The sequence below is a fragment of the Glycine max genome, chromosome 20, assembly GCF_000004515.6.
Source record: "Glycine max cultivar Williams 82 chromosome 20, Glycine_max_v4.0, whole genome shotgun sequence".
Classification (NCBI taxonomy): domain Eukaryota; kingdom Viridiplantae; phylum Streptophyta; class Magnoliopsida; order Fabales; family Fabaceae; genus Glycine; species Glycine max.
In genome coordinates this window covers 45527114-45555016 of record NC_038256.2, presented here as the reverse complement: position 1 = coordinate 45555016, position 27903 = coordinate 45527114, and the positions used below count along the sequence as shown (strand labels likewise).

The 27903-nt window shown below is 33.8% G+C and overlaps 2 protein-coding genes across 3 annotated transcripts; both read left to right on the top strand.

Annotated features, from left to right (window-relative positions):
* Positions 1–1216: 1216 nt before the first annotated feature.
* On the top strand, positions 1217–11930 carry LOC100807191 (uncharacterized). 2 transcript variants are annotated; one of them, XR_420415.3, is made up of 14 exons: positions 1255–1698; positions 1766–1937; positions 2317–2534; positions 3400–3460; positions 3735–3807; positions 3932–4009; positions 5334–5491; positions 6087–6255; positions 7325–7790; positions 7890–8291; positions 8560–8763; positions 10168–10301; positions 11091–11392; positions 11500–11930. XR_420415.3 is itself a non-coding variant. In XM_003555512.4 (13 exons), exons 1-13 carry the CDS (start codon positions 1357–1359, stop codon positions 11275–11277), a joined length of 2664 nt encoding a protein of 887 aa, XP_003555560.1. In that variant the 5' UTR covers positions 1217–1356; the 3' UTR covers positions 11278–11428. The 2 variants fall into 2 exon arrangements, 1 of the variants encoding a protein (XP_003555560.1); XM_003555512.4 differs by lacking the exon at positions 11500–11930 and having other exon boundaries at positions 1217–1698; positions 11091–11428.
* A 5735-nt stretch (positions 11931–17665) lies between these two features.
* LOC100806661 (probable UDP-N-acetylglucosamine--peptide N-acetylglucosaminyltransferase SEC) lies at positions 17666–26950 on the top strand. The gene is made up of 28 exons (XM_006606378.4): positions 17666–18134; positions 18650–18795; positions 18885–18983; positions 19100–19150; positions 19544–19660; positions 19805–19861; positions 20638–20757; positions 21082–21144; positions 21237–21315; positions 21742–21851; positions 21945–21998; positions 22105–22172; positions 22257–22359; positions 22542–22744; positions 23092–23188; positions 23794–23865; positions 23975–24051; positions 24151–24267; positions 24382–24466; positions 24555–24722; positions 24927–25037; positions 25122–25208; positions 25322–25449; positions 25584–25666; positions 25823–25928; positions 26076–26222; positions 26369–26489; positions 26584–26950. Exons 1-28 carry the CDS (start codon positions 17951–17953, stop codon positions 26695–26697), a joined length of 2967 nt encoding a protein of 988 aa, XP_006606441.1. The 5' UTR covers positions 17666–17950; the 3' UTR covers positions 26698–26950.
* The last annotated feature ends 953 nt before the right edge of the window (positions 26951–27903 follow it).

Sequence of the window (27903 nt, the reverse complement as noted above, 5' to 3'; positions counted from 1 at the left end):
CAATGCAAATTGCTGCAGTATTTATATGAAGAAACATATATAGTTTCAACATGTATAAAAAATAAGATGAAATTAATTATAACCGGATGATAAAAATATATATATGAATATAAAAAAATAAGGATGAGCAATTAAATCATCTACTCAATATTATTAAATTGAATATATAACTTAAACATTGAGGTTGTCACTCACTCAATTAGATATTCTTAATCATCTATATCTTTTTTTTCTTCCTTTATTTATATACTTGATATACATTCTTAAAAACAGAAAATGCATGTTCAAATCAAATGGTGGGTTTAATAAAAGTGGTAAAAAAAATAGAGTTAAACTCTCATCCTTTTTATAGATGCCTGATTAATTATCTTTGACATTACTAAAATCTTAATAGATAGACAATTCTTCTCATAAAGATTTCCTAACACCCAAAAATTAATTGAGTAATTTGATTAGAAAATTTGTTTATGATTTAGGTTTGTGAGATAATAATTAAACTAGACCTTTGTTGATAGGTAGTCCCAACATGTCATTAATGTCTTATACGATAGTATTTTTCTTCTTTTTTTTTATTACTTTTTTCATAAGAAATCCAAAATGGGTGGTCACTTTATTTTTGTTTTATTTATATCATTAATTAGAATAAGTTCATATACGAAGTTTGAATTAAAATATGTTATTTAATTCTTTTTCGCAGAAAAACAACTAGAAAGAATATGTGATCAATGAGTAGGCTTTTGTTATTTAGACTTCCTAACTTTTTAAGTACACCCTTCTCTTTTTATATATTTACATTTTCAAAAATATCCTTTTGTACGATAAAACTCTTATTTTTCTATCCACCTTCATTATTCTTTAAGCCTTATATTTTACCATCCATTTTGGTTATTTTTTAATCTTAATTCTGCACCTCCATCTTTATTACTCTTTACGTATCATTTTCATTATTTGGTAAACCCTTTAGGTATATTTTGCCTTGTCTTATCTATCATAAATTTGTAATAAATAAATAAAAACGGCACTTTCTATTTACACCATCCTTTTTCTAAGTAAATCCCCAATCCTCCCTTTTAACATCTTAATCATCCATTATATCCCTTTTCCCCTGGAGGTGTAAATAGCAAGTACCGTAAAAAAACATGTAAGTGATCCCAAATGCAAGGCCCAAAGAGAGAAACTGAGAGTTGAGGCCAGATTCGGTAAGAGATTCGGTGGACTTGGTTTTCGGTAATGACTTTTTTGAATTGGCGGTGTGCCTTATCATCAGACATGCTTCACTCACTGGACACTGTCACTGCGTCACTCCGTCGAACCAAAACCCATTAAACTCTCAAACACAAATCCATACATGCATTCATGTCCTCACTCATCTTACCTTACACTTACACTTACGGTTACGCCCGCTTCCCCTTCAAACTGAACCGGTTTTCTCCCCGAACCGTGACGGTTCGCGCGGCGGTTTCATCTCCGGACAAACGAGGCAGAAAGAAAAAGCAAGCAAAGGATGACGATAGCGCGGTCGAGAACGGCCTCCGGTTCAGTTTCATGGAGGAGCTCATGGACCGGGCCAGGAACCGCGACTCTAACGGCGTCTCGGAAGTTATGTACGACATGATCGCCGCCGGCCTCAGCCCCGGTCCTCGCTCGTTTCATGGCTTGGTGGTGTCGCACGCCCTCAACGGCGACGAAGAAGCCGCGGTAAGTTAATTCATTTCTCTACCACGACGCGGTTTCAATTTAACTGATTATTGTTATTGTTACGCAGATGGAATCGTTGAGAAGAGAGTTGGCTGCAGGGCTTCGACCGGTTCACGAGACTTTCTTGGCATTGATAAGGTTATTTGGGTCTAAAGGTCGCGCCACTAGAGGTCTTGAAATACTTGCAGCTATGGAAAAGCTAAATTATGATATTCGCCAAGCTTGGCTTATTCTTATTGGTATGTTCATATGGATAAACTTCTCTGCAAACACTTATAGGAGAAAGAAAATAAGAAGCTAAAATGGATTGAGCTAGCTAAAATCAACTTATGCATCTCAGCTTTTTGAAAAGTTAGTTTCTATATAAGGGTTTGTTTGGGTAAAGCTTATATAAAAGCACTTCTAAGAGAAAAAAAATGAAATGAGTTTCTCCATGAGCTAACCATTACCTAATTTGTAGAAGCTCTCTCATATAACTAAGTGTACAAGTTTATTTTAGCTTATAGGAGAAACTCAACTCATATCGTCTTCTTATTTTATCATATTATTGTGGATTACTTGTTGTTAATTTGTTTTGGTGTCTCCTTTATGGTGTGTTTTAATTGTGGTGTTGTGTAGAGGAACTTGTTTGGAACAAGCATTTGGAAGATGCCAACGAAGTGTTCTTGAAGGGTGCCAAGGGTGGCCTTAAAGCTACTGATGAGGTTTATGATCTTCTGATCGAGGAAGACTGCAAAGCAGGGGACCATTCTAATGCGTTAGACATTGCCTATGAGATGGAGGCGGCTGGCCGAATGGCAACCACATTTCATTTCAATTGCCTCCTCAGTGTGCAGGTTGCCTTCCTCGATCTGGTTTTTGTGCTCAAAATGTTTTGTGCGATTCTTGGGGTCCATTTCATGTTGCTGATAAAATAGGTGTGGAAATATTTAGGTGACTTTTGGATAGTCTTTTGTTTTCATTATCAGATGATATGTTTACAATTAGAATAATTATAAACCCTCCTACTTCCCTTGTATGGTAAGTATTTAAAACGTATTATATTTTCTAGACATTATATGTATTTACTTTCTTCATTTAATAATTTCTTTACATAATAGGAGGGGTTTTTTTAGGAAGATATAACATTATTCTTTTGATTATAATTCTGTAGATGTCACGTTTTTACGTTGTTTCCCGTATCCAAGAATTTTGCAACGGAAATTGTGTTGTGAAAGCAAGATCAAGGTGGTTCTTTTATAACTATAAGTGGTTGGTTTTGTATCACCTTAAAAATAGGGGTGAAATATTTAGGGTTCTCAATTTTTTTTTTTTTAAATCTTTCATGTGTATCTCATTCCTTATTTTTTCTCTGTACATCAAACCAATTATTGGTGTCAATTTAGTGGCTTCTATCCTGTGGCAATTAAGTGACTCCTATCCTTTGGCAATGATTCATAAGGATAAATTCCCTACTGAAATCACTTATGAAATCCATGCTTCCTGTTTTTTCATTCTCTTTGTGACTAGAAAACCTGTGAAGGTAACTAATATGGAATATGACACAATGATTCATTACGTCCATTTCATTTGCTACAAAGCATGGTACTGGACAACACAAATATAATTGTCCCATGTTTGATCTATAAAGCAAATTGTAAGCTTTTTTGATCTTCTGTTTGCATTTTGTTTTCTTAATATTATTTCTTTCAAATTCCTTAGGCTACCTGCGGAATACCTGAAATAGCTTTTGCAACATTTGAGAACATGGAATATGGAGAAGGTTTGCACTCCACATCTTCTTTCTCTTCCTCTTTCTTCTTTTTCTGATGCTTATATTTGTTTACTTATAAAGATTTTGTTTACCATTTTAAGGGAATCTTGTTTCTTTTTCTTATACTCTTACTGGGTTCACAATTATTTTTCAATTCTCATGGTATTTTTCTTTTTTTCATCTTTTTTTTCTGTGTGTGATGCTCTTTTCTAAATTGTTAAAGCCTCTTTCTTCATTATTAATTCTATGCAAGGTAAATTATCTTTAATTTGTTACATAACAGATTACATGAAGCCTGATACAGAGACATACAATTGGGTTATTCAAGCTTATACTAGAGCTGAATCTTATGACAGGTTAGATTTTTAAATAGCTGTGAAACCTTCCATTGGAGTTCTTAAATTGAATATTTCATGGATTGAGTTATATTTGTTATTAAGTTATGTGATTGTATTAAACTTGTTTCTGTGTGGCTTATAGAGTACAAGATGTTGCTGAGTTACTTGGCATGATGGTTGAGGATCACAAACGTATACAGCCAAATGCGAAGACCCATGCGTAAGACACATATTATTTTTCTTTTACAAACCTGACTAACATGTTGGATGTAAAATTGTTTGAATTTGTTAGTGTATAATTTAGTTTTTTTATTTTAAAAAATAGTAGCAGTTATAATAAACAGAAATTTGCAGCAAGTCCTGTGACAAAGCAATAGATTGCATAGAAGCTTTAGTCTGTATGTGTATAAAAAGAAGAAACATTATGATAGAGTAAAGAGAATATACTACTTGGGAAAGAGGGGCAGGGGTTAAGGATGAGATTCCTCCCAAACCAAAGGAAGACAGCAATGAGGCTAAACATTGCTACAAAGCCGTCTGCATATCAGTTATTGAATTCCCCTTTTAAACAACAATAAGTGAGCTTCCTAGAGAAAATATAAAACTGAATCTATAGCATAACAGTTGTATGGGCTAAGAGTCCTCTTGAAAACATGGGCATTCCTCTCCAATTAAATACACCAGAGAAGCACAACAACTGCACACTGCTAATCTGCTACTAAATCACAGAACCCTTAATTAGACAGAAAAACCAGGTGTTTAAATTCAGATGGTCAGAACTCATAAGCCCTTTTGAATCCTGGTTTAATATATAGGTTTAAGTGATACTGCCTACAACAAGGAGTACTTTGCACCAATGACTAATAATATGCATGGTTACACATTATACTCCATAGGCTCACATTCCAATGCTCCATTTACAGAGAAGCAAAAAATTGTACTCCCTCCATTTCAAAATAGTCCTTTAAGGTTATGGCACACTAATTAAGAAATATAAATTTGTACAAATTTAGACAAACATACTATTAGTTTTTCAACTAATCTTGTCATAAATATCCTACTCTCCTCCGATAATAAATGCATTCTACTATCCACCAACTTATTTTTATGGCTGATGTCTCTTTTTAATGCAAGTATTAATATATCTTCTTAATCATATCTAGGGGTATTGTTGGAAAAAATAGCTTAAAAATGCTAAAAAGACTATTATTTTGGAATAGAGGGAGTAGCTTTCATATGAACGTGGGTTTGGGACCTGTTAATCAGAAAAACAAACATGCTATAAGTAGTCTCCACTCAACTATATGTTGACTATTTTAGTGCTTCTGCTATTCTTTAATTTGAAGTTTTCCTTCTATTTTCTGAAGGATCCTTGGATTATCAGGTAAACTGAATAATGACCTGTAATTTTTGGGGACATATAGGTAGGTACTCATTAAGCTGTTTTATTTAAATTAAAATTGATTTCCTATTGGTTATAGATCTTGTAATATATGACTATGAAATGTCCTCTTGATCTAATTAGTCCCATATTGTCTCTTCAGGCTGTTGGTGGAGTGTTTTACCAAGTACTGTGTGGTACGGGAAGCTATTAGGCATTTTCGTGCCCTTAAAAACTTTGAAGGAGGTATAAAAGTTCTACATAATGAAGGGAACCATGGAGATCCACTTTCTTTGTACCTTCGGGCATTATGTCGGGAAGGTATGCTTATTCTGGCTATGTATTTTTAGTTTTCTCATTCTTAGAGATGTTGTCTTTATTAATAAAGAATTAAAATTTTCATTCAATCAACCTTAAGGGGTTGTTTGAGTGAAGCAACACATGGTCAGTCACAAGTTTGAACCTGCACTTATCTCCTTGGAGTGAAGTAATTGTTAGTCTTCCATAAGTATTCTTTGAACTCAAAGGCTTTCCCTACTTTGGATCAGGGCACCATCTCCTTAACCTAAAATATTTTGTACCCAAAAAAAAAAATGTCATCCCATCTTCTGCATGAAATGTAAGGATCCTACAGTTGTACTAAAATTTCAGCTTAAAGAAGAATTTTGGGGGAGTAGTTGATGGGTAACCTGCCTTGCAATTATATGTAGAAGATCTGGTTCCAAAATACATAATCATTTCCTTAAAAGTTATTTTTCTTATATTTTGTTGCCCTTGTTGAGACTAAGAACTTTGTAACTAAAGATAACCATCATGGTATTGCCTTCTCTCTGGAGTTCAATTTAAGTTTATAAAATTTTGAGCAAAATTGTCTCGGAATGCTTTGCCTCAACCTAGTTGTCATTTTTAAATTCAGGAAGAATTGTTGAAATGCTTGAAGCTTTAGAAGCTATGGCCAAAGACAACCAGCCAATCCCCTCGCGGGCAATGATTTTGAGCAGAAAATACCGGACATTAGTGAGCTCATGGATTGAACCATTACAAGAGGAGGCTGAACTTGGCTATGAGATTGATTATATTTCTAGGTATTGTTTCTATTTCAGCAATAGTTGCATTTTTTTTATTTTGTTGTTGTTGTTTTTGTTATTAATTTATTATTATTTTATTTGTTTGCATATATGATTGTTATCTATTCTCGGCTATGGAGAATTGAAATTATTATAATGATTTGACTTGTCTTTTATTTATTTATTTTATTTCTATTGTCTTTTTTTCTCGATTGTATTTATGCTGTACAAGAGCAGTGTGCATACCAAATGCATGTTATTTTAGCTCTTGATCGTAAATTGTGTTTCTACAGTTTGTTTGTGTGCAGCCTAGTTTCCATACCAGGGGAATTGAAATTATTATAATGATTTGACTTGTCTTTTATTTATTTATTTTATTTCTATTGTCTTTTCTTCTTGATTGTATTTATGCTGTACAAGAGCAGTGTGCATATGCATACCAAATGCATGTTATTTTAGCTCTTGATCGTAAATTGTGTTTCTACAGTTTGTTTGTGTGCAGCCTAGTTTCCATACCAGGGGTAACTTACATATTTTGAAAATACCAGTAGTAGCCAATATTGGCAAAATAGGAAAATCAAAATCTAAGCAGTGGTCCTAAGAATCTCCTGTAAGTTTTCTAGTTAGAAAGTTCCTTACTTTTTGTTTTGGTTTGTAGTTTTCTTTCTTATTTAATGCTGGCATGTTCTATCACAGATCAAGTATATGTTAGTTGATGACCTTAATGAACTAGTGCTTATTATTGTACTCTCTTTGGACTTGTATATAAGCAAAATAACTAATTTCATGCTAATTAAGAAAGTTAGTTGGCATCATTTAATTTTCTTAATCTCAATTGAAAAATAAGGTTATTTTTAAAATGTCCTTTATTGGAACTTGCTATCATGAATAAAAAGGAGTCATTGAAAATATAGTTAGAATTAAGCGAAGGGTGTTTTAGGAATGCTAACATTAAATATCGCAAAATTAGTTAGATTTGCTTATATTTAAGTCCAACATACAAGACCCCTTTTTTTGGTTATATATAAGACGAAAGGGAATATTGATTTATTTTTGTTAATGTGTTGATTGCTATTAATTGAAACAGATATATTGACGAGGGTGGCCTAACTGGGGAGCGTAAGCGGTGGGTGCCTCGAAGAGGTAAAACACCTCTAGATCCTGATGCTCATGGATTTATATATTCAAACCCAATGGAGACCTCCTTCAAACAAAGATGCCTGGAGGAGTTGAAGTTGCACAATAAAAAGCTTCTGAAGACCTTGCAGAATGAAGGGCTTGCAGCTTTAGGGGATGGTGTATCTGAATCTGATTATATTAGAGTGCAGGAAAGGCTAAAAAAGCTCATAAAGGGGCCTGAACAGAATGTTTTAAAGCCTAAGGCAGCTAGTAAAATGCTCGTGTCTGAACTGAAGGAAGAACTAGATGCACAAGGCTTGCCTATTGATGGAAATAGAAATGTTCTTTACCAGCGTGTACAGAAAGCAAGGAGAATAAATCGATCTCGTGGTAGGCCCCTTTGGGTTCCTCCCGTGGAAGAGGAGGAAGAAGAGGTTGATTCTTCATTTGTTTTATTTAAATACCTTTTTCTTTTCTCTCCATCTTGATCTTTAATATATAATGCCTAAATTTAAATGTGATTCATATTCCAGGTGGATGAAGAGCTGGATGCATTAATTTCACATATAAAGCTGGAGGAAGGAAATACAGAGTTCTGGAAACGTCGCTTTTTAGGAGAAGGCTTAAATGGTGATCAAGAAATGCCAACAGATGCAGCTGAATCAGAGGTCCCTGAAGTTCTGGATGACGTTGATGCTATAGAAGATGCTGCAAAAGAGGTTGAAGATGATGAAGCGGATGATGATGAGGAGGAAGCAGAGCAGGCAGAAGAGGAAGTAGAACCAGCAGAGAACCAAGATGTAAACAGGATAAAGGAGAAAGAAGTTGAAGCTAAAAGGCCTCTTCAAATGATTGGGGTCCAGTTGTTGAAAGATATTGATCAACCTACTGCCACATCGAAAAAGTTTAAAAGATCTCGCAAAGTGCAGGTTGAGGTATGATAGATGATTCCTTGGTATGCTTCTTTTCCTTTGTAAATTAGGGTGGGATAGTGAGATTCTGCAGCCTGTTTAGACAGTCAGGCAAGTTTTTTCGTACAAAAAATCCTAAAATGTTGATAAAGCCGATATAGGAGCCTGAGATTTTGGGAGAGAGTGATTCATGAGAAGCTGAGAGCCATGTCTGGACCATAAATTGCATTCACTGTTAACATTACATTCTGAACATTCTGTTGTTTGAGAATCTAATATTGTTTGCTTGCAGGATGATGATGATGATGATTGGCTTCCGCTGGACCTATTTGAGGCATTTGAGGAAATGAGGAAGCGGAAAATATTTGATGTGTCAGACATGTATACATTAGCAGATGCTTGGGGATGGACATGGGAGAGAGAACTGAAGAAGAAACCTCCTCGTAGATGGTCACAGGAATGGGAAGTTGAGTTGGCAATCAAAGTTATGCAGAAGGTAAATAGCTAAACCTTGACTGTTTTTTCCTTTTAACTGCAAACTTGCTTCTTTTTTTGGTCAGCAAGCTTGCTTCTTGTTGAAATGGTTTTAAATGGTCAAATTCCCCTGTTTCTTGTAGGCAGAGACTGCCTCTTCACATGTACAAAATAAAAACTATACTTTATCACACTCCACTTTAAAGTAAACTTAGATCCAAAAGGATATAGAATGACATTAAATTTTGTATTTTGATTTTGATATTGTTAATTATCTTGTATTCATAATTGATTTACTCTTATATTAAGACATCTATTTTCATATAGGTATTCCTCATTGTTTTTAGTGTTTACTAATTTCGATGCTGGAACTTTTAGCAAAAAAAATTTTATGCCTTTGGAATAGTAATTTCATTTGGCATCAGTTAGTTCTAATGAGCGTATTTTGGTTTTCTAAGTAGCAAATAGACAAATAAATTAGAGTGCTTTATTTTATTATATTTTATGCTTTTATTGGGCAACTGTCCATTTTGATACCCATATTTGGGGGTATATTGTATCCCCTGTTTTAGTATCTTTTCTCCTTTCTACTAGTCATGGTCAGTCTCCAGAAGTTCCAATAGTTTGAGAGTGTGGATGAAGTTGCTTAATCTGTAAATTATTTTAGTTCCAATTTCTGAGTTCATTCATTCACTTGAGGTGAAGGCTGAAGATCATAAAACCAAGGGAATTTCTATGAAATATATTGAGAAAGATTCATTGGAGCACCTCTTCCATTTATATTCTGAATACCAGCATATCTAGGATATTGCTTTACATTTGTTATTTCTTAAGTGTAAGGGATACTCTTGAGATTATGTCTTCTGGTTGTCAATTGTGAAAATAGTTTACTGGAACATACTGGTTGGCAGTCATTTTGGTAACAAGTTTTTTTTTTCTTACTTAGTTCAACTTTTAGAGTGATGCATGAATCTGTTACTCTTGTTTTCTTAAGCTGTTGATTCGTTCCTCCCTTCAATGGGACATTAAACATTCTTGGCATGTCATAAACGAATCTATAAATACTCTGAATAGTGATATTTATTTTTGTTTTGCATCAGAGAAGAAAGAAAAAGACTACATTGATGTTAGTTGTCTACCTATCTGCTTGTACATTCCTGTTCAGGCATAGTTTAATATTTCATTCAATTTGGAAATTTAGCTTATATATTACAATGGAGTAGAGATATATTCATCATCCTTGTAAATATTGCTGAGACTTCCACTAATTTTGTTTAAAGTTAGAAGCTCCCTCTGATTTTTGGAGCTAGCACATTTTTAGCTAATAGCAATACTATTTTGGTCTTTTTGGATATATTTAACATAACAACATTCTTCAGTAATATGCATGTCTTTGCTGAATGAGATTCTGGGTTTTATTGTACAGGTCATAGAATTGGGAGGGAGACCAACAATAGGAGATTGTGCCATGATATTGCGTGCAGCTATAAGGGCACCTCTACCTTCAGCTTTCTTGACAATTTTGCAAACCACTCATAGTCTTGGCTTTAAGTTTGGGAGGTAACTATTTTCTTCATACAGCTAGACTCTTGTTCTAGTGTGGATTTCCCAATCCAGTCAACAAAAATCTAGATATTTTATGTGCTTGACCAGGGGGAAAGAAAGTTAAACCAATGAGATTTCCAAGTAAAGAATTACCCTCCTAAATTTGGCACTTGAAACTGTCATATCCTTAGTACATAAGGCATAACATTCTTCAAAATCATATGAATTTACTGTTCTTTAATTTGTAGAAATTCACTATTTTATGTTGGGTCCTGACAATGGATGCTCGACGGACACTTTTTAAGAAATGAATAATAGAAAGTGTTTAATGATGCCTTTGTGAACTTAAAAAGCTTTACTTTTCATTAATACTATCCAAATTTGAATTCTTAACAAGTGCCTCAAGGGCACTCCTTAGCTCTACTTCTTACATTTCAAGAAACTCTCTTTTCCAATTTGGGGTTTTAGATTTAAAGGATGGGAGGGCTTAATTAGTCATCATGGTTCCTATGGAGCTAAAGCATAATGGACCACATAATTCTACCTTGGAATGATTAAGTGAAAAAATTATGTACTACTGCTTTGTTTAAAATTGAGATGCTGTATTTAACTTCTGTACACTTTGTTTTTTTAATTCTTATGGTTGAAGGCATAACTGTTTGACTGGGTTGGTTTAGATTACACAGCATGTTATTCACTATGATTAAGAACTGCAAAATGAAGGCAACCTTTTGTTTTCTGTCATCCCATATCTGTTGCTTTTCAGCTTATTGTTTCCCCGTTTTTCCCCATGTTATGTTGCAGTCCTCTTTATGATGAGATCATCTCTCTCTGCGTTGATCTTGGGGAACTAGATGCAGCTGTTGCTGTTGTTGCCGATTTGGAAACCACAGGGATCTCGGTTTCAGACCTGACTTTGGATAGGGTGATTTCTGCGAAACAGAGGATTGACAATACCTCCAATGGTGTCATTACGGATGCAGGATTGTAAAACTATGCCTTCATGCTGTAATGGTTTTAATGTTTCGGACTGGTATAGCTAGCTGTTGTTGTTTAATGTATCACCATTGCACACATGTGCAAATTTTGTGCTCAGCCTAATGTATGTATGTACAGTATCAAGCCTTGAGAATTTACTTAAATTGGTAGCATTTGTTCTCTCCCCAATTTTTGGGTTCTCTTTGACTCCACCACAATCTATTGTTTTGATCAGGGTGTTTTTGAAAATGAAGCAACGGAAGGCTCCCAGCCTCCCACTGTTGCCAGTTGCAACGACAATGCTTATTCATTCCACCAACACGAAATGATGCTGTTGAAAATTTAACGTCACCAACAACCAATAACTCGGGTTTCACGGTGGATAAGAAAGTGGTCGTGTTGTCAAGACCCGGTCCACTTCATTGGCTGATTCAACTTAATGATGCTCTTGACTTTGTTGATAGGTAGGCCTAAATATCACAATTGGAACAGTGGTTCATGCAACAAGGATCACCTGTTACAAATGCAAACTCCTCTGGCTTGTGATGTTTCACACCTTTCATTTGCATTAGTACAATGCTTCTGCCTCCACTAAGCAGTATCAACGTGATTGTATTATTGTACAACTGCCACTATAAGAAGCACCAATAATTCTTCTCGTCGAAATTCAAGTATGCTCACTTTTTTATATTGAATTTTAATTAATTTGTATTATAAGTGGGGCGACAAGTCATTAACCTTTGGCATGAACGACAAGAAATCCAATTAACATTAAGTAATGTTACTCTTATAAACACACTTGTACACGTAATATTTCACATATCATTTTATCATAACTTGCCCCGCTAAAATTTCCATTCACTTATATATGCTTTAATTGAATTTAACTATTTCAAATGTTTGGGACAGATTATTTTGGAAACTTCAACTGTTTTTTTTAGTAAAAAAATTGTTTACAAATCTTTTAATAGATATTTTTCATAAACACATAAACCTTTAATTGATATCAGGAACCCTTACTTTTCATATATAGATCCGTACCTAGAAGATTATTCTCCGACCTTTAGTCCAAAAATACCTAGAGCAACCAAAAATAAAAAAATAAAATAAAAACAATGATTGATATAAAATAAATATGTGGTTAACAAATTATGGCATAGATCTTCCTACCTAGAAGATTAATCTGCAACCTTTAGTCGAAAAATACCTAGAGTAACCAAAAAAAAAAAAACAATGGTTGATAAATATATGTGTTTAACAAATTATGGTAAACATATTATTTTTTTACGTTAAACATCTCATGTTATTTCGTCATGAATAAGAGACTAGACACAATTTGAAATGAAATAAAAAATTTGATGACTAGCAAAAAATCTAGACTCCCTTGCAAGATAATAGGAAACTTGATTAACTTGTCTTCTGGTGAAACTCACTTATAGTTTTGAAATTTGTTAAACAACTCTTGCATTTAGAAAGAATGGCATCAATATCAGAATATAAAATTCGTGGAGCTTCCAATCTGTCAAAGTAATTGATTTAGTGGTTTAATATCTAATTCTCAAATTATTAGTTTTGTAAACTGGGTCAGACTAGCCATGGGTTCAATTTACAATTAAACCAAGTCAGATCGTTTAATTTAATTCTCATAAAAATGGATTTGTTCACATCAAAGAGCCTTAAGCCTGGAAGCTTTATTTACTCCCCCGCCAGTTATGCTTAAATGTGAACCAAATGTGAGGTTGCATTTCTCCCTCCTTTTATGCGGGATGCTCTCCAATGGTTCTTAATTACTACTCTTCTTTGCCACATGTTGCAACATGATACCTCCTCCTTGCCATGTGTCATGGCATGGTGCTTGTCGATTTTGTGCTCTTGACATGTTGCCACATCCCTACAATTTGGTGTCTTCCTGTCTTATATATCTAGAGTGAGAGAATGTAAAATGTTTGCTTAGATGGGAATGGATAGTCCTTCTAAGAAGTCATTTCTTTTGTTGCCTAACTTGTTATTGAGCTCTTTCCATCTAAGTCAATATGTGATACTAGTAATCCGGTTATCCTTGTTTGAATGTCTCAGCTTGCCTTAATGTTAGTTCAAGAGTTGATTCATCATGTTGATCAACCTATTGTCTGTGGTCAATCCTCATCAAGATCACATAAAATCACAATGATGTAATTACTTTGCTATTTTTTTTTATAAACTATATGGAAACACTAAAAAAGAGTCAAATTATGATCAAATTGGAATAGAAATATAACAGTATAAATAATAGTTTGAATATCGGATAGTAATTTTGGTATTTTTTTCCACAAAGAAGCACTACTGATCAAATTAGTTACTAAAATTGATGTGAGTTATGTAAATATAACTTTAAACTTTATATAAATCTTACACATGATAACATAACAATCATTCAAAAGTTATATTCCAAAGTAACTACACGTACAATCATACAAAAATATATATTACCATATGTAGACTTTATTCCAAATTCAAATTTATTATAGCATCACTTTATTATACTTATTGATTGTACGTACAACTAAAACTTTCACACACATACACATCAAATTATCACTTTGTTGATATATAATTTATCTCAATTCTTATTTTCCTGTTAAAAAGTGACGTGTGGTTGAGAAATATTACCATTAAGTGAGAGAATTATTTTCTTATTAGAGACAAAAATACTCAATAATTATCCTCATATCAAAATAGACTTATTGAATTAAAATACTTATTCAAAAAATTATTAAAAAAATACTTATTCAAAAAATTATTAAAACTTCATATGATCGTCAAATTTTTAAAAGTTACACTAAACAAAAATTAAATCTTAAAAAAATAACACAATTATAAAAAAATCAAATCTTAAAAATATAACACAATTATCATGGTGACTGTCACTATTACAAAATATTATAATTACTATAATCACTATCGCCAACTCTAACTAAGGCTACTTCTTCCAAATTATCCACTTATTCCTCTTTTTTCCAAATTGATCAAAGGATTCCTATAGATTTGTTGCATAAGTTCATATAATTGGTATTAAAGCAAGATATCATCCACTTATTGAAAGTCTTTTGTTGAACACTAATTATTCTTCCACTCACATGACTAGCAAACCATATATAGATCAATTGAAACTTCTCTACAGAAAAAGAAAGCACATTCAACAATTTCTTCTTCCTCTCCATGGCAAGGACAAGCTAGATCCCTCATTTTCCTCTGGAGATTTTATTTGGACTGGCACAATGTTCCTATATGCCCTAATTCATACCAAGTTTTGGCATTTCGGGACAACTTGTTAAATATTTTTCCACATTGATTTGGAATTTGCACTAGATGAGGCCTCATACTTATCATTCTATCAAAAGCCTAATGTATCTTCAATGAACTTTCATATGAGTTAATGCTCAAAGGGATTGACTCTAAGTGGAACAGCTAGAATGTTGTCTACAATTTGTTGTGGGAATAATTCCCTAATCCTCTCTATTCATCCCAATATCTGTTCTCTTGTAGAATAAGCTCATACACCCTCAGGTCATCATTCGTTCCTTCATCTTGTCGAAAGCGAGTTTTATTATCCCAAGTGTCTATATAATCCATCTATCATGCCACACTTTAATGTTCAAACCACTCCTCACCTTCCAATAAGTTCCAGCATATAAGATATCCTTGTAGAGACAATGTTCATCCAAATGTAGTTGGGCCAAGGTCCACAGTGTGTGCATCTATTGCTTTCGAGTGAGGAAAATACTTTGATTTTAAAACTCTAGACATGAGTGAGCTACTGATTGTTGACAATCTCCACCACTGTTTGGAAAGCAAAGCTCTATTGAAAGTCGCAGTCTTTCTAAAACCAAACCCTCTTTGTTTTTTAGATCTCGATAACTTTTCCTAGTTAAGCCAATGAATCTTCCTTTCTTGCACATTACCACTCCATAAGAATTTGGCTATGAGGCTTTCAACTTGGTTGTTGATAGCATTTGGGAGCTTCTAACACCCTATCACATAGGAAAGAATAGTTTGAACTATTGCCTTATGAACTTCTCTCCCCGTTGAAGACAAAAAACTCTCTTTCCACCCCTTTAGCTTCTTCTAGACCTTTTCTCTAACAAATTAGGAAATTTGGGTTTTTTTTTACCTACTATTACCAAAAGGGAGGCCTAGGTAAGTCATGGAACTCTCCATTTCTTTAACACCAATAAACTTCTATAACTCATGTTGTCTGGGCCTAGGAATATTTAGGGCTTTTTTTTATCAATCGGGGTAAAAAAATTCAGAAATTTTCATTTGGAGGTACATTTCAAAAAATTATCTAAAACGGAGTAAGTTGTAACAACTGAAGTTGTAATATCTGTTACGATTTTTTAATTTTTTTAAATTTTTTTAACTGAAGTCGTAAAAATTTTTAGGATTTCAATGTAAATATAATTTTTTTTACGACTTTAAAGTCATATTTAAAAAAAAATCAAAGCCGTATTTTGTTTTACGATTTTAAAGTCGTAAAACTATCATATTTATTTTTTTTAGTTTTTTGGGGTATACCAACTTCAAAGTCGTAACCTTCCTTTTTTAAAAAAAAAATGTTGTTTTACTATTTGCAGCCTGTTTTTAATTTGTTAACCTTTTTTTCGTAAATTTGTTTTTTTTTTAATTTAATAATGTTTATGATTTATTTTTTAAAATAAAAAAGTTAAAAAAATATATTTAAATATATAATAAATAATATCAAGTTGATTTTATTAGTATATTTTTAGTGATATTTTATTAGTACATTTGAGAATCCAGTGACGATAATGGTGAGACAGGGCATAGGTATTCCAAAGACGTATATATCATGATGCAAGAAAATCAACATATTGCTACCTCACATTATGTTCGCATGTATGTTCGAGAAACAGGGGAGTTTGAGGTTCAAGAAATTGCAAATACGCGACTTGGTCGACGAGTAATGGCATGCACTGTCAAATTGAATGAATGGTTGTGTTAAATATTTTTACGACTTCAATTAAAAAAATTAAAAAGTCGTAACAGGTGTTACGACTTCTGACCTCAAAAGTCATAACAACCATTACGACTTACCCCGTTTTGGGTAATTTTTTGAAATATACCCCCAAATGAAATTTTTTTTTACCCTCAATTGATAAAAGACAATATTTAGGCTACATGAGAGTTCTTATTTGTTGGCCCAAAGCTATTTTGTACTCCTTTAGGATGGACAAGAAGCTTCCTCAAGTGTCACTCTATGCAAAAAAAAAAAAAAAGAGATAAAAGGAGATTTAGGGAAAATTTTCATCCCACTACCATTATTATTATTATTATTATTATTATTATTATTATTATTATTATTATTATTATTACTATTACATCAATTATTATTTGGGGCAAATTTAAATAAAAATTGCTTTTGTTGTTATAGTCATAAACAATTACTGTTATTGTTGATATTATTATCATTATTATTATAATCATAACTATCACTACTATCATTAGTTAACCATTGTTATATATTATTCTTTTTATTGTGTCTTCATTACATTCATAATTTTCAATACTTTCAATATTAATAATTACTACAAATTATTCATTTTTCGATTGTGATTCCAATAACCATTGTAACTCCTCTCCATTGTTATCTTTATTATTATCATCATTCTAACTATTATCAGTTAGCTACAATAACTACTAAATATCCAAGCACGTGAAAAAGTGAGAGTTTTTAAGACTATGTTTGGATATAATGATCAATACAAATTTTAACATATTTATTCACATTTAAAATTGGACATGAATAATCAATAATTTATTTCAAAAATTTGACCTAAGTTATAATTCAAATCCACAAAATCATCAATGGTATGTTTGATGGAAAGAAAAGAAAATAGACATAATGGTGTATTTTTTTTGTTTATTTAAAGAGAAAATGAAAAAAATAAGAAAAAAATAACTTCTAGAAACAAAAAAATTCAATTTTTTCTTTAATTTTCTTTCAATTCAAATTTCATTTTTTCCCCTTTTGTACTCTTTTTCTCTTTCTCAAACGCATAATAAAATGTAGAGATTGTTCTTACCTTATAATATTATCCATATCTTTAATCAGGACTCAACATAAAGATTTTAAAAATGTATTAAATAAAAAATATATTTTTACTTTTTATTTCTTAATATATTGATTAAAGAGTATATTTTTTTAGTTAAATTTACTTTGTTTTTTTATTTAAAAAAGCATGGAAAAGGTGAAAAAATCCATCATGGTTTGTCGGAGGGAAAAAGAAAGATAGCAAAATCACAATATTAAATATCATCACTTAGGTGTCAGCGTATACTGAGATCTTCTTTTACCGAACGGTGGCCTTTTCTTGCTGTCTGACATCAACGGCCAAGATCACTCCAGAGCGAGACCCTCATCACCTATAAAACACTTCTCCGTCGTGTCACCATTTCCACAGTTTTAACAGAAACGAAGCGAAGCCCCAAAAGAGGAGAGAAAGAAGAATAAACACTCGAGAAATTTCTCACTTAGGGTTTGGATTTTTCGAGTAATCTTCTCTCTCCGTCACTTCATCTCACGCGATCTCGTTCCGATCGCACGCGTTTTAATGATCGTCGTCTTCCGCGGCCTCTGATTCGGCTCTGATCTTCCTCGCCGCACCTCTCCGCACCTCTCCGCCGGAACCATGATCTCCGTGCAGGGCGACCTCCACCGCCACCACCACCACTACCACCACCAGCCGCAGCTTCCCGGCTCCGCCGACACCTCTCGGCAGCAGTTCACCGCGGATCGCGTCGAGCCATTCTCCGTCAAGCAGGAACCCGCGTCGCTCACTCTTCTGCCGTTGCGCGGTCATGATTCTAGTGAAGGTTTTTTTCTTCTTCTTCCCTTTAATCTCTATTAACTGTAAATCCAGTTCATTATTGATTTTGTGTTGCAACTTTTTTGTTTTTCCTTACTCTATTTTTATGGTTTCTGTTTTCGGTACAGTGCGTCCTTTTATTGCTTGCTCTTGATGTATTTAATTCAGCCGGTGGCGGATTGTTCAGGAGGTTTTACACTTTTTTCTCGCCAAATACATTGGAAATTAGTTTTAATTTTGTTCTGACTTCATATATTTCATAATATTAGGGTTTATTAGGGGATTTTTAATTGGGAATATTTTTGTATTAATTTTTAATCTATTATTTAATCTCGTGGCTTGTTTTGGTGAGCAAGGATAGCCTATTCGTAGTTGCTTGGCCTTTGTGTTTTCTTTTAGTTGGTAAAGTGTGTGAGCACTTGAAGAAAAGTAAAAAAAATTCGATTGAATCAATTGTATGTATCCTTAGCATTTCATGAAATAATTTGTACTAATGATTTGAAAAAATTCTCCGTGATGCAGTTGATGAAGATGTGCACTTGTCTCTTGCACATCAAATGTACAAGACTGGCAATTATAAGCAAGCCCTAGAACATAGCAACACTGTCTATGAGAGAAATCCGCTCCGTACTGACAACTTACTACTTCTGGGTGCAGTTTATTATCAGGTTTGTTCTTCTTTTATTTTAGTTGATTAGTCTGTCATATGTTGGATGTTTTGTTTATAATCCTAGGTGCTGATTTCTTGTACTGGCAGTTGCATGATTTTGATATGTGTGTTGCAAAAAATGAAGAAGCACTGAGGATTGAGCCACACTTTGCTGAGTGTTACGGGAATATGGCAAATGCATGGAAGGTTAGTAGCCGCCGCTAATCCAGTGTGACTGTGATGGAGCCTGTTATACTATTTTTTGTGTGCAGTAGGCGAATTTCATACATTTTCCAGAATTAATAGAGCTTTATCTTGTGCAGGAGAAAGGAAACATTGACCTTGCAATTCGCTACTACTTGATTGCCATTGAGGTCTGTATGCAATTCTTGACTAATAACTGTAGTTTGTTTTGTGAATGCTTTATGAGCTTTTTTGTTGCTTTGTTTTACTTTTCTTTTCTTTTGTATTATTATTATTACTCCTCCTCCTCCTCCTCCTCCCCAGTTCCGTACCCATGTTTCTCAACCAAAATTCCCATTATCTGTGTCAAACAACCATATCAGCTTCACCATAAAATTCTTTGGTGCTCGTTCTTATTATGAGAATGATGCTTTGTTATTCATGTTAAAGTTTTATCTTTCAATGGTTAGTCATTTCCCGTTTCATTTGATGCAAATTTTCCTTACATACTTTATTGTATGTTTTTGTGCAATCCTTGATTGGTTTATTTAACCTATTGTCTCCTCTTGATTTTGCTTCTGTAGCTCCGTCCCAATTTTGCTGATGCATGGTCAAATCTAGCTAGTGCATACATGCGTAAAGGAAGACTCACTGAAGCAGCCCAGTGTTGTCGTCAAGCACTTGCTATAAATCCTCTAATGGTATTATTTGCTTCTTGTTTGATGACAGTAGCTTCTCGTGCTAAGTAGTAGTTATTCAGAAAGCATAGTTTGTAATCTTTTACTTTTGTTTTAAATTCTGTTTTCATGTGGTTTATGCGATTGTTTTCTACTGTACTACTACAGGTTGATGCCCATAGCAACTTGGGTAATCTTATGAAAGCTCAAGGCTTGGTGCAAGAAGTAAGTCCTATCATTTGATAATGTATTATCTTGTTTAAGTGATATTCTTTTGAGTTTTGAGGTTTTTCTACGAACTATAATTTTGTTTTTTGACCATCAGTTCTTACCGCTTAGGAGATTAGTCTTTTCTTAATGACCTTTCTGCCACAGTGGGACATCTCTGAAATTGGATTTGTTGTACCACTTTTCTGCTTCTTTAGCCAGTATAGTTTCTCTAAAGTGGAATTGGGCTTCCAAGTCTTAGACTATGCTCTACTTGATTAGCAAGTATGAGTAATATTCCATCCTGTTGGATTAGTTGTTTTATGTGAGAGATTTGACCTTTTTAAGACCTTTTCTGCCATAATGCTACTTAACCAGATCTTTGTGTACCGCATCATGCTGTCAGAGCCATTATCGTTTCTTTACCCTAATGTGGCTTCTAGTTTGAGATGCTTATCTACTGGATTCCCCAGAATGAGTGACAGCATTGGATATTATGCTGGTCATACTTATCTTCCATTTTCTGTATAGCCACATAAGAGTAGTAAAAATGGCTGTGTGCTGGCCTTGAAACCTGGAGGGCTCCTTCAGTGCTTTGTATTTTGTACCCTAAATCTTTTCTTTACAATTTAGTTACTGATTTAAGTAATTCGTGCATGGGAACTGTGTTCAAATACACAGTTTGATACAGATATCAAGTTGTTGTCTTCAAGCCAGGACTCAGATGATGGTTGCTCTTGTTGTAACTTCCATCTCCAAGACTGCAAATAGTCAGAATCTAACATTTTTTGCAGGCATACAGTTGTTACCTTGAGGCATTGCGCATTCAACCTACCTTCGCTATTGCATGGTCAAATCTTGCTGGTCTGTTCATGGAGTCTGGTGATTTCAACAGAGCCCTTCAGTATTACAAGGTATGTCTCTTTTCTACATTACATGCTCGAGTGAAATTCTTAAACTTGTGATAGATGTCAGTGGTGCATCAGATTGTCTGATTAATTTTGTTGAATTTGCTCGTGATGTTTCTTTCTCATTACTAAATGATGTTTACCTGTAAGAGGGACTCCTGTAAGTGTTGATATATCATACATATGTGCTGTGCATTTGTCTTCCTTAAATTTGTGCTGTTTGCTTCATGCTCGTGAAATCCTGATATATTTATATTCAGAATTGTCTCTGATGCTGCTCATACTATTCTGTCATTATATATTCTCTTTTATTTTTGAAAAATATTTCAGGAAGCAGTAAAACTAAAACCTTCCTTCCCTGATGCATATCTGAACCTTGGGAATGTATACAAGGTATGGTGTTTAGCATGATTGGTTGGATAGGATTAGTACTTTAATTGTTTTTGTTGGAAACCTGAAAGTTTTCTTTATTCTCCCTATATCAGGCTTTAGGGATGCCTCAAGAAGCTATTGCATGTTATCAACATGCTCTTCAGACACGGCCAAACTATGGCATGGCTTATGGTGGGTTCTGTTGTTTTATTTCTTTATCTGTTTGCTGCTAATTTATTTTCTTGATACTAGATCAGTGCAAAGACTTTGAATATTAATGAAGATCTAAAACTCTTTTTATAATCAGTAGTTGTATAACCATTGCACAATTGATATTTGCATAATTGGTGGACTATCTATCTAGTTCTAAAATCACTATCAATGACATGTCACAAATGGCCATTGATATATTGTAGCATAATTGGTTTATCTATCTTGCTGTTCATGTAAAATATCATTTTGAAAATTGTAAAACAGTGAATAAATGTGTCCTATATGCAGATAACTATTGCCCATTGGCAAACTCCAAATTTACTTTTCATTTATTCAAATTATGCTGCTTTACAATTACCGATATAGTAAACCTAATTTATACTAATCACTTCAAATGGTAAACAGGTAATTTGGCCAGTATATATTATGAGCAAGGTCAACTGGACATGGCAATTCTACACTATAAACAAGCTGTTGCATGTGATCCCAGATTTTTGGAAGCTTACAATAACTTGGTTGGTTTCTTCTTGTGTCATAATTGGTTTAAAAAACCTGAACATGCAATTTTATGTGCAATTATATAATTATTTTATTTGATTTTCTTATAGGGTAATGCTCTAAAAGATGTTGGCAGAGTGGAGGAAGCAATCCAGTGCTATAATGTATATTCTTTCCTTATCCTGTGGCCTTACAATACATATATTTCTAGTCATTATGCTTTACTGCCATTAAAATCCCTACTCAATGTACTTTTTCTGGGTGATGAAGCAATGCCTTACGTTACAGCCCAACCATCCACAAGCATTGACCAATCTTGGAAATATATACATGGAATGGTATGTAGTCCCTCGGATCATCATGTTAATGGTAGTAATTTGTGTGGTACACGCTAGACAACGAGTTTTCTTGGTTAAATGCAGGAACATGGTAGCTGCTGCTGCTCAATATTATAAAGCTACACTGAATGTAACAACTGGATTGTCTGCTCCTTATAACAACCTTGCCATTATCTATAAGCAGCAGGTAGGTCTGATGTGAAATAATCATGGATACAGTGTCTGTATGTGTTAATTGTTAATGCATTGGTTGGGTTAAGTCTATGTAGGCTTGAGGGGGGCTGTAAGGATCAGAAGCTTTTACAAAAACATTGTTGAAAAAAATTATCATTACTAATGTTTTGTTCTTTTGTGGGCAAATTATTGCAGGGAAATTATGTTGATGCCATATCATGCTACAATGAGGTCCTCCGCATTGATCCCTTGGCAGCTGATGGGCTAGTTAATAGAGGCAATACGTATAAGGAGATTGGTAGAGTTAGTGATGCTATCCAGGATTACATACGGGCAATTGCTGTCAGACCCACCATGGCTGAAGCCCATGCTAATTTGGCTTCGGCTTATAAAGATAGGTATGCTAATTTTTAGTTTTGCTTCTTGGTGGTGAAGTCCATGGCATAATACTCTCAACTTAAGAAAATAAGGAAAACTACATTCTTAGCCAGCACAAGCTTGAAATATAGGTATCCTTTAGTCTGATATTGAATTTGAGCCTGGAACTAACAGTCTTTTAGGAATTATTTTTCTTAATTCTTTTCTACTCTAGTTGACTGCATTATTAGTTAAGTTTCTTGTGTTTTGTAAACTTCATATTGTCCCATTGCCCTTGCAGAACCTTTGTGTGACTTGTGTAAACAATTTGATCTCTAGATATGTGGTCATATCTGTAAGTTAATCTAAATTATGTCGCCTATTTCAGTGGACATGTAGAGGCTGCTGTGAAGAGCTATAAACAAGCATTGATTCTTCGTCCAGACTTCCCTGAAGCAACTTGCAATCTCCTTCATACATACCAGGTTTTGTCCATTCTTTATTATAATATTTATTATTTTCAGTGATTTTGGCAGAGTATCTTTTGATATAATCCTGTTGCTTATGTGTTACATGAATTCATTATCTTCTATCCCAATGCACCCCCAATATGGTTAAGTGGCTATTGCTTTGATTGGCTTCAGATAGATGTTGCTGGTCATGTCATGTGGTTGGAATGAATAATAAGTATAGCCTTCTGTTGTTAAAGCTGATTGGATTATATCATAAACTTGGGTTTTGGATTTGCTTTCCAGTAAAATTGATTGAAGTCATGGTTTAAATGATGCTCTATATGTTATAATGCAACAATGTTCTCTCATTGTTGTTTACTTTTTATCTTTAGCATTGCCTTCAATGCCTTGTGATGATGCTCTGCCCATTCCCACAACCTAAAAAGAAATTACAGTGTTAATTTCTGTCTGTTAGCGTGTGAAATGTATTTAAATGTCATTTCCTCATTGTCTGGTTATCACAATGCTTTGCTCTGCTAGTTCATGATCAAGTATTGGTAGTACTTTTAAAATTATTTAGGTATAGTTTGTAATTTCATTTGGCATCAATGTGTACATAATCTTTTGTCATGTTGCAGTGTGTATGCTGTTGGGAGGATCGTGATAAAATGTTCAAGGAAGTTGAAGCGATAATCAGGAGGCAGATTAATGTCAGTAGCAATGAATACTCCATTTGCTTTTCTTCTATTAAAGATGTATATAATGATATGGTACAAACAAGCTTGTTTGAATATCCTTCAATTATCCTTTGTCTTTCAGATGTCCGTTATTCCTAGTGTCCAGCCATTCCATGCAATAGCATATCCACTTGACCCAATGCTTGCTCTGGAAATTAGGTATGAATATTACTGTTTATAGGATGCACAACCAATTAAAAGAAATATGAAATGTTCTATTCTATAGTATATTATATCCTTTCCATTCTCTTTTTGCAGCCGTAAATATGCTGCACACTGCTCGGTAATTGCATCTCGTTTTTCTCTTCCTCCATTCAACCATCCTGCTCCTATTCCAATCAAGCGCGAGGGAGGATATGAAAGACTAAGGGTTGGGTATGTCAATTTTGTAGCTAAATCTCTAAATAGTTTTCTCCCTCTTTACTTCTGTTTTATCTGTATCAAAAAATTTTGTTATATTTTTAAGCTTGGGAAACTTTTGGGTTGCAGTTATGTTAGTAGTGACTTTGGTAATCATCCCTTGTCACATCTCATGGGATCTGTTTTTGGTATGCACAACAGGAAGAATGTTGAGGTATTTAATGTGGTTTCATCAAACCTATTTGTCTTGCAAATTTTATTTCTTCTGTTCTCATTGTATTATTATCAATCTATTTGTGTAGGTGTTCTGCTATGCCTTGAGTGTTAATGATGGTACTGAATGGAGGCAACGTATTCAGTCTGAAGCAGAGCACTTTGTAGATGTATCTGCCATGTCATCGGATGCAATAGCAAAAATGATTAATGAGGATAAGATACATATCCTTGTCAACCTAAATGGTTATACAAAGGTAGGGAGTCATTCTTTTATGTTCTTTCTAGTATTTAAGCTTCATAATTAATTCAATTTTGTTCTATCAAAGTTGGTTTTATACTTCTATTTTACTTGTTTACTATAGACTTGCGAGTGACTTTTTCCCCCCTGTTGTTTGAAACCGTAATTGTATCATGGCCTGGTAAATTTTATGCTTGGATTTTCCCTCATTATTTTTCAGGGTGCCAGAAATGAGATATTTGCTATGCAACCTGCACCCATTCAAGTTTCATATATGGGATTCCCTGGAACAACTGGGGCTACTTACATAGACTACTTAGTCACTGATGAGGTTAGATACTTGATGCTTGCAGATGAGTGAGAGAATGATTTGCTATAACTCATTACATGCTTCCTGATTTCTTATTACTTGCAGTTTGTTTCACCACTACGGTATGCAAATATATATTCAGAGAAGATTGTACATCTACCGCATTGCTACTTTGTAAATGATTATAAACAGGTTGTTTTTTTGAACTTTTAATGCATAATCTTGGGCTTAATTTTGTTTGTGTTTTTTATGTATTTGTATGCTTGGCATTGAGTGTCTTTATCCTGCATGTTTTGTTTGTTCAGAAAAATCAGGATGTGTTAGATCCAAACTGCCCACACAAACGATCAGATTATGGTCTACCTGAGGATAAATTTATATTTGCATGCTTCAATCAACTTTACAAGATGGATCCTGAAATATTTAATACATGGTAATGTCAGGATGCTCTTTATTGCTTGTTTATATAGAATATAATATCCCTCAATTATGTTCCATATTTCTTCTATTTTTCCAAAATTTGGCATCTTATTCTCTACATGTCTGACAATGCTTGTATTATTTTAGGTGTAATATTCTTAAACGGGTACCCAACAGTGCACTCTGGCTCCTCAGATTTCCTGCAGCTGGGGAAATGAGACTGAGAGCATGTATGTGTTGTCGTTTGATTATGTTTTTTAGACTCTGATCGGTAATATCAGGTTTCATTTTTATTTGTTCTCCAATGGGCATTGTCCTTGTGAATACGCATAGTTCTTTTCAAGTTATTATTATCCTATTTGTATTGAGTGCTGGACGTCTTTCAGATGCTGCTGCACAAGGGGTACAGCCGGATCAAATTATTTTCACAGATGTTGCAATGAAGAATGAACACATCAGACGGAGTTCTTTAGCAGACTTATTCCTTGACTCGTAATTACTGACCTGTATTTTTTTTATTTGTGTCTTTATTTTCCTGTTCGCATCCAGTTGGCCCTCTCCCCTTTCCTGTTCTGCTTCCAGTTGTTCACTTATATAGTTTTTCTTCGTTTTATGTGCGTGGACTTTGTTTTCTTTTAGGCCTTTATGCAATGCACATACAACAGGAACAGATATACTATGGGCAGGTTTGCCAATGGTTACTCTGCCTCTTGAGAAAATGGCTACTAGGGTTGCTGGGTCACTCTGTCTTGCCACTGGACTAGGGGAGGAGATGATTGTTAGCAGGTTAGCACCTTCCAGTTTGTTTTTTGTTTAGTGCTCTGCCAGACTTCTAACTTTTCAAAGATTAGGCAGTGCCCGATTTGCTTACTTATTTTTGTAAACTTCTTCCTGCCTTTTACTTAATTTTCAACTTTTGTGAAACCGTGTAGCATGGAAGAGTATGAAGATAGAGCAGTCTCATTGGCTCTGAATCGGCCGAAGCTTCAGGCTCTTACTAATAAGCTTAAAGCTGTACGCATGACTTGCCCTCTATTTGACACGGCCCGTTGGGTGAGTTCGACATTATATAAACCCTCTATACAACAATCTTATGGTATTTCCGTTGCCTGTTCAGTTCTTTAAGTTGCTGCACTGAATATTGCAGGTGAGGAATCTTGAGAGATCATATTTTAAAATGTGGAATCTGCATTGCTCTGGTCAACGTCCACAGCATTTTAAGGTCACTGAAAATGATCTAGAATGTCCTTATGACAGGTAGACGTAGGAATTAGACGGGAATGTAGATAAAGAAAATTAAGAGGCGTAGTTACCCACATTGTTGAGGCGTAGTTACTCAAAATGTTGATGGGCTATTTAGTTACTCATTGTTGATGATGTATTACCTTACCTCGGATTAGTAAAAGAGAAAATTCGTGACGTACTCATCACCGTCGGTGGACTACCCCGTAGTAGTAAGAGAGTAAAACAATGTGACTTATTCTTATTTATAAAAGAAAATGTTTGGCTTTTTAGTTCTGCCTTCTCTCTCTCTCTCTCTTTGGATGAGGAATTTTGAGTGGAATTTAATTTGAAATTGAGTTTATGAATGCATTGAGTAAATAAATTATTATTAATTGAAATGACTTGTTTGGGCATTAAAATTTTAGAGATTTCTAAAATATGGGCATTCTAAAAGATTATTTTCAAGTAATATGAAGGAATTTTAATGTGCAGTGAAATTAGTTTAGTTGATTTTAAATTTATTGGATCGAGATTATCTTTTGTAATCATTATTTTGAGTACACGATAAAATAGAATGAATGAACTGAGGCAGTATTTTACAACTGCTTAATCATCTTAAATAAACATTAAATAATTTTATTTAAATAAAATATTTGGAATATAAGAAATTTCAATCGCTTTATTTAACTAAATTGTTATAAAAATAAAAAATTTAATTGAAATGCCAATTAGATATTTATATATTTTAAATTTTTTGAAAATTTGAAATCTTAGGGAGTATTTTGGCAGGATAGGAGTTAGAGCTATTAGTAATGATAATAATAATTTAAGAAAAATATATCAAAAATAAAATCGCTCTCTCTTCCAAACCCGAGTCGGTGACACACATTTGTGCCTGTGAATAATAGCCAAATAATTTTAAATATTATTTTATTAGGTCTAGTAAAAATTTTCTTGGTACATATACTTTCAAGGTTTAATGTCATCTTTCTGATAACTTTTTAAAAGTTTATTACTAAATAAGCCATAAGCCTTTGATTTATCTTATTGAAGACTCAACTTTTTATGTATATTACTGTGCTTATGTCTAATTATTCAAATTAAAAAGATTTTTTTAAAAAAATTGTCTATTTTATTTCTTATACCTAATGGTGGGAGATTTAAAGTAGTACACATGATGTCATGTGTTCAAATTTTAGTACATATTTGTGCACAAATAATTTATTACTTGCAAAAACTTGAC

Bases quoted from the DNA above. Each gene is read 5' to 3' on its own strand.
- LOC100807191 (XM_003555512.4), top strand. From the start codon at position 1,357: ATGTCCTCACTCATCTTACCTTACACTTACACTTACGGTTACGCCCGC. The intron at 1,699-1,765 runs GTAAGTTAATTC...ATTGTTACGCAG, and splicing joins ACGGCGACGAAGAAGCCGCG to ATGGAATCGTTGAGAAGAGA. The intron at 2,535-3,399 runs GTTGCCTTCCTC...CAAATTCCTTAG, and splicing joins ATTGCCTCCTCAGTGTGCAG to GCTACCTGCGGAATACCTGA.
- LOC100806661 (XM_006606378.4), top strand. From the start codon at position 17,951: ATGATCTCCGTGCAGGGCGACCTCCACCGCCACCACCACCACTACCAC. The intron at 19,661-19,804 runs GTATTATTTGCT...GTACTACTACAG, and splicing joins TTGCTATAAATCCTCTAATG to GTTGATGCCCATAGCAACTT. The intron at 24,723-24,926 runs GTAGGGAGTCAT...ATTATTTTTCAG, and splicing joins ACCTAAATGGTTATACAAAG to GGTGCCAGAAATGAGATATT.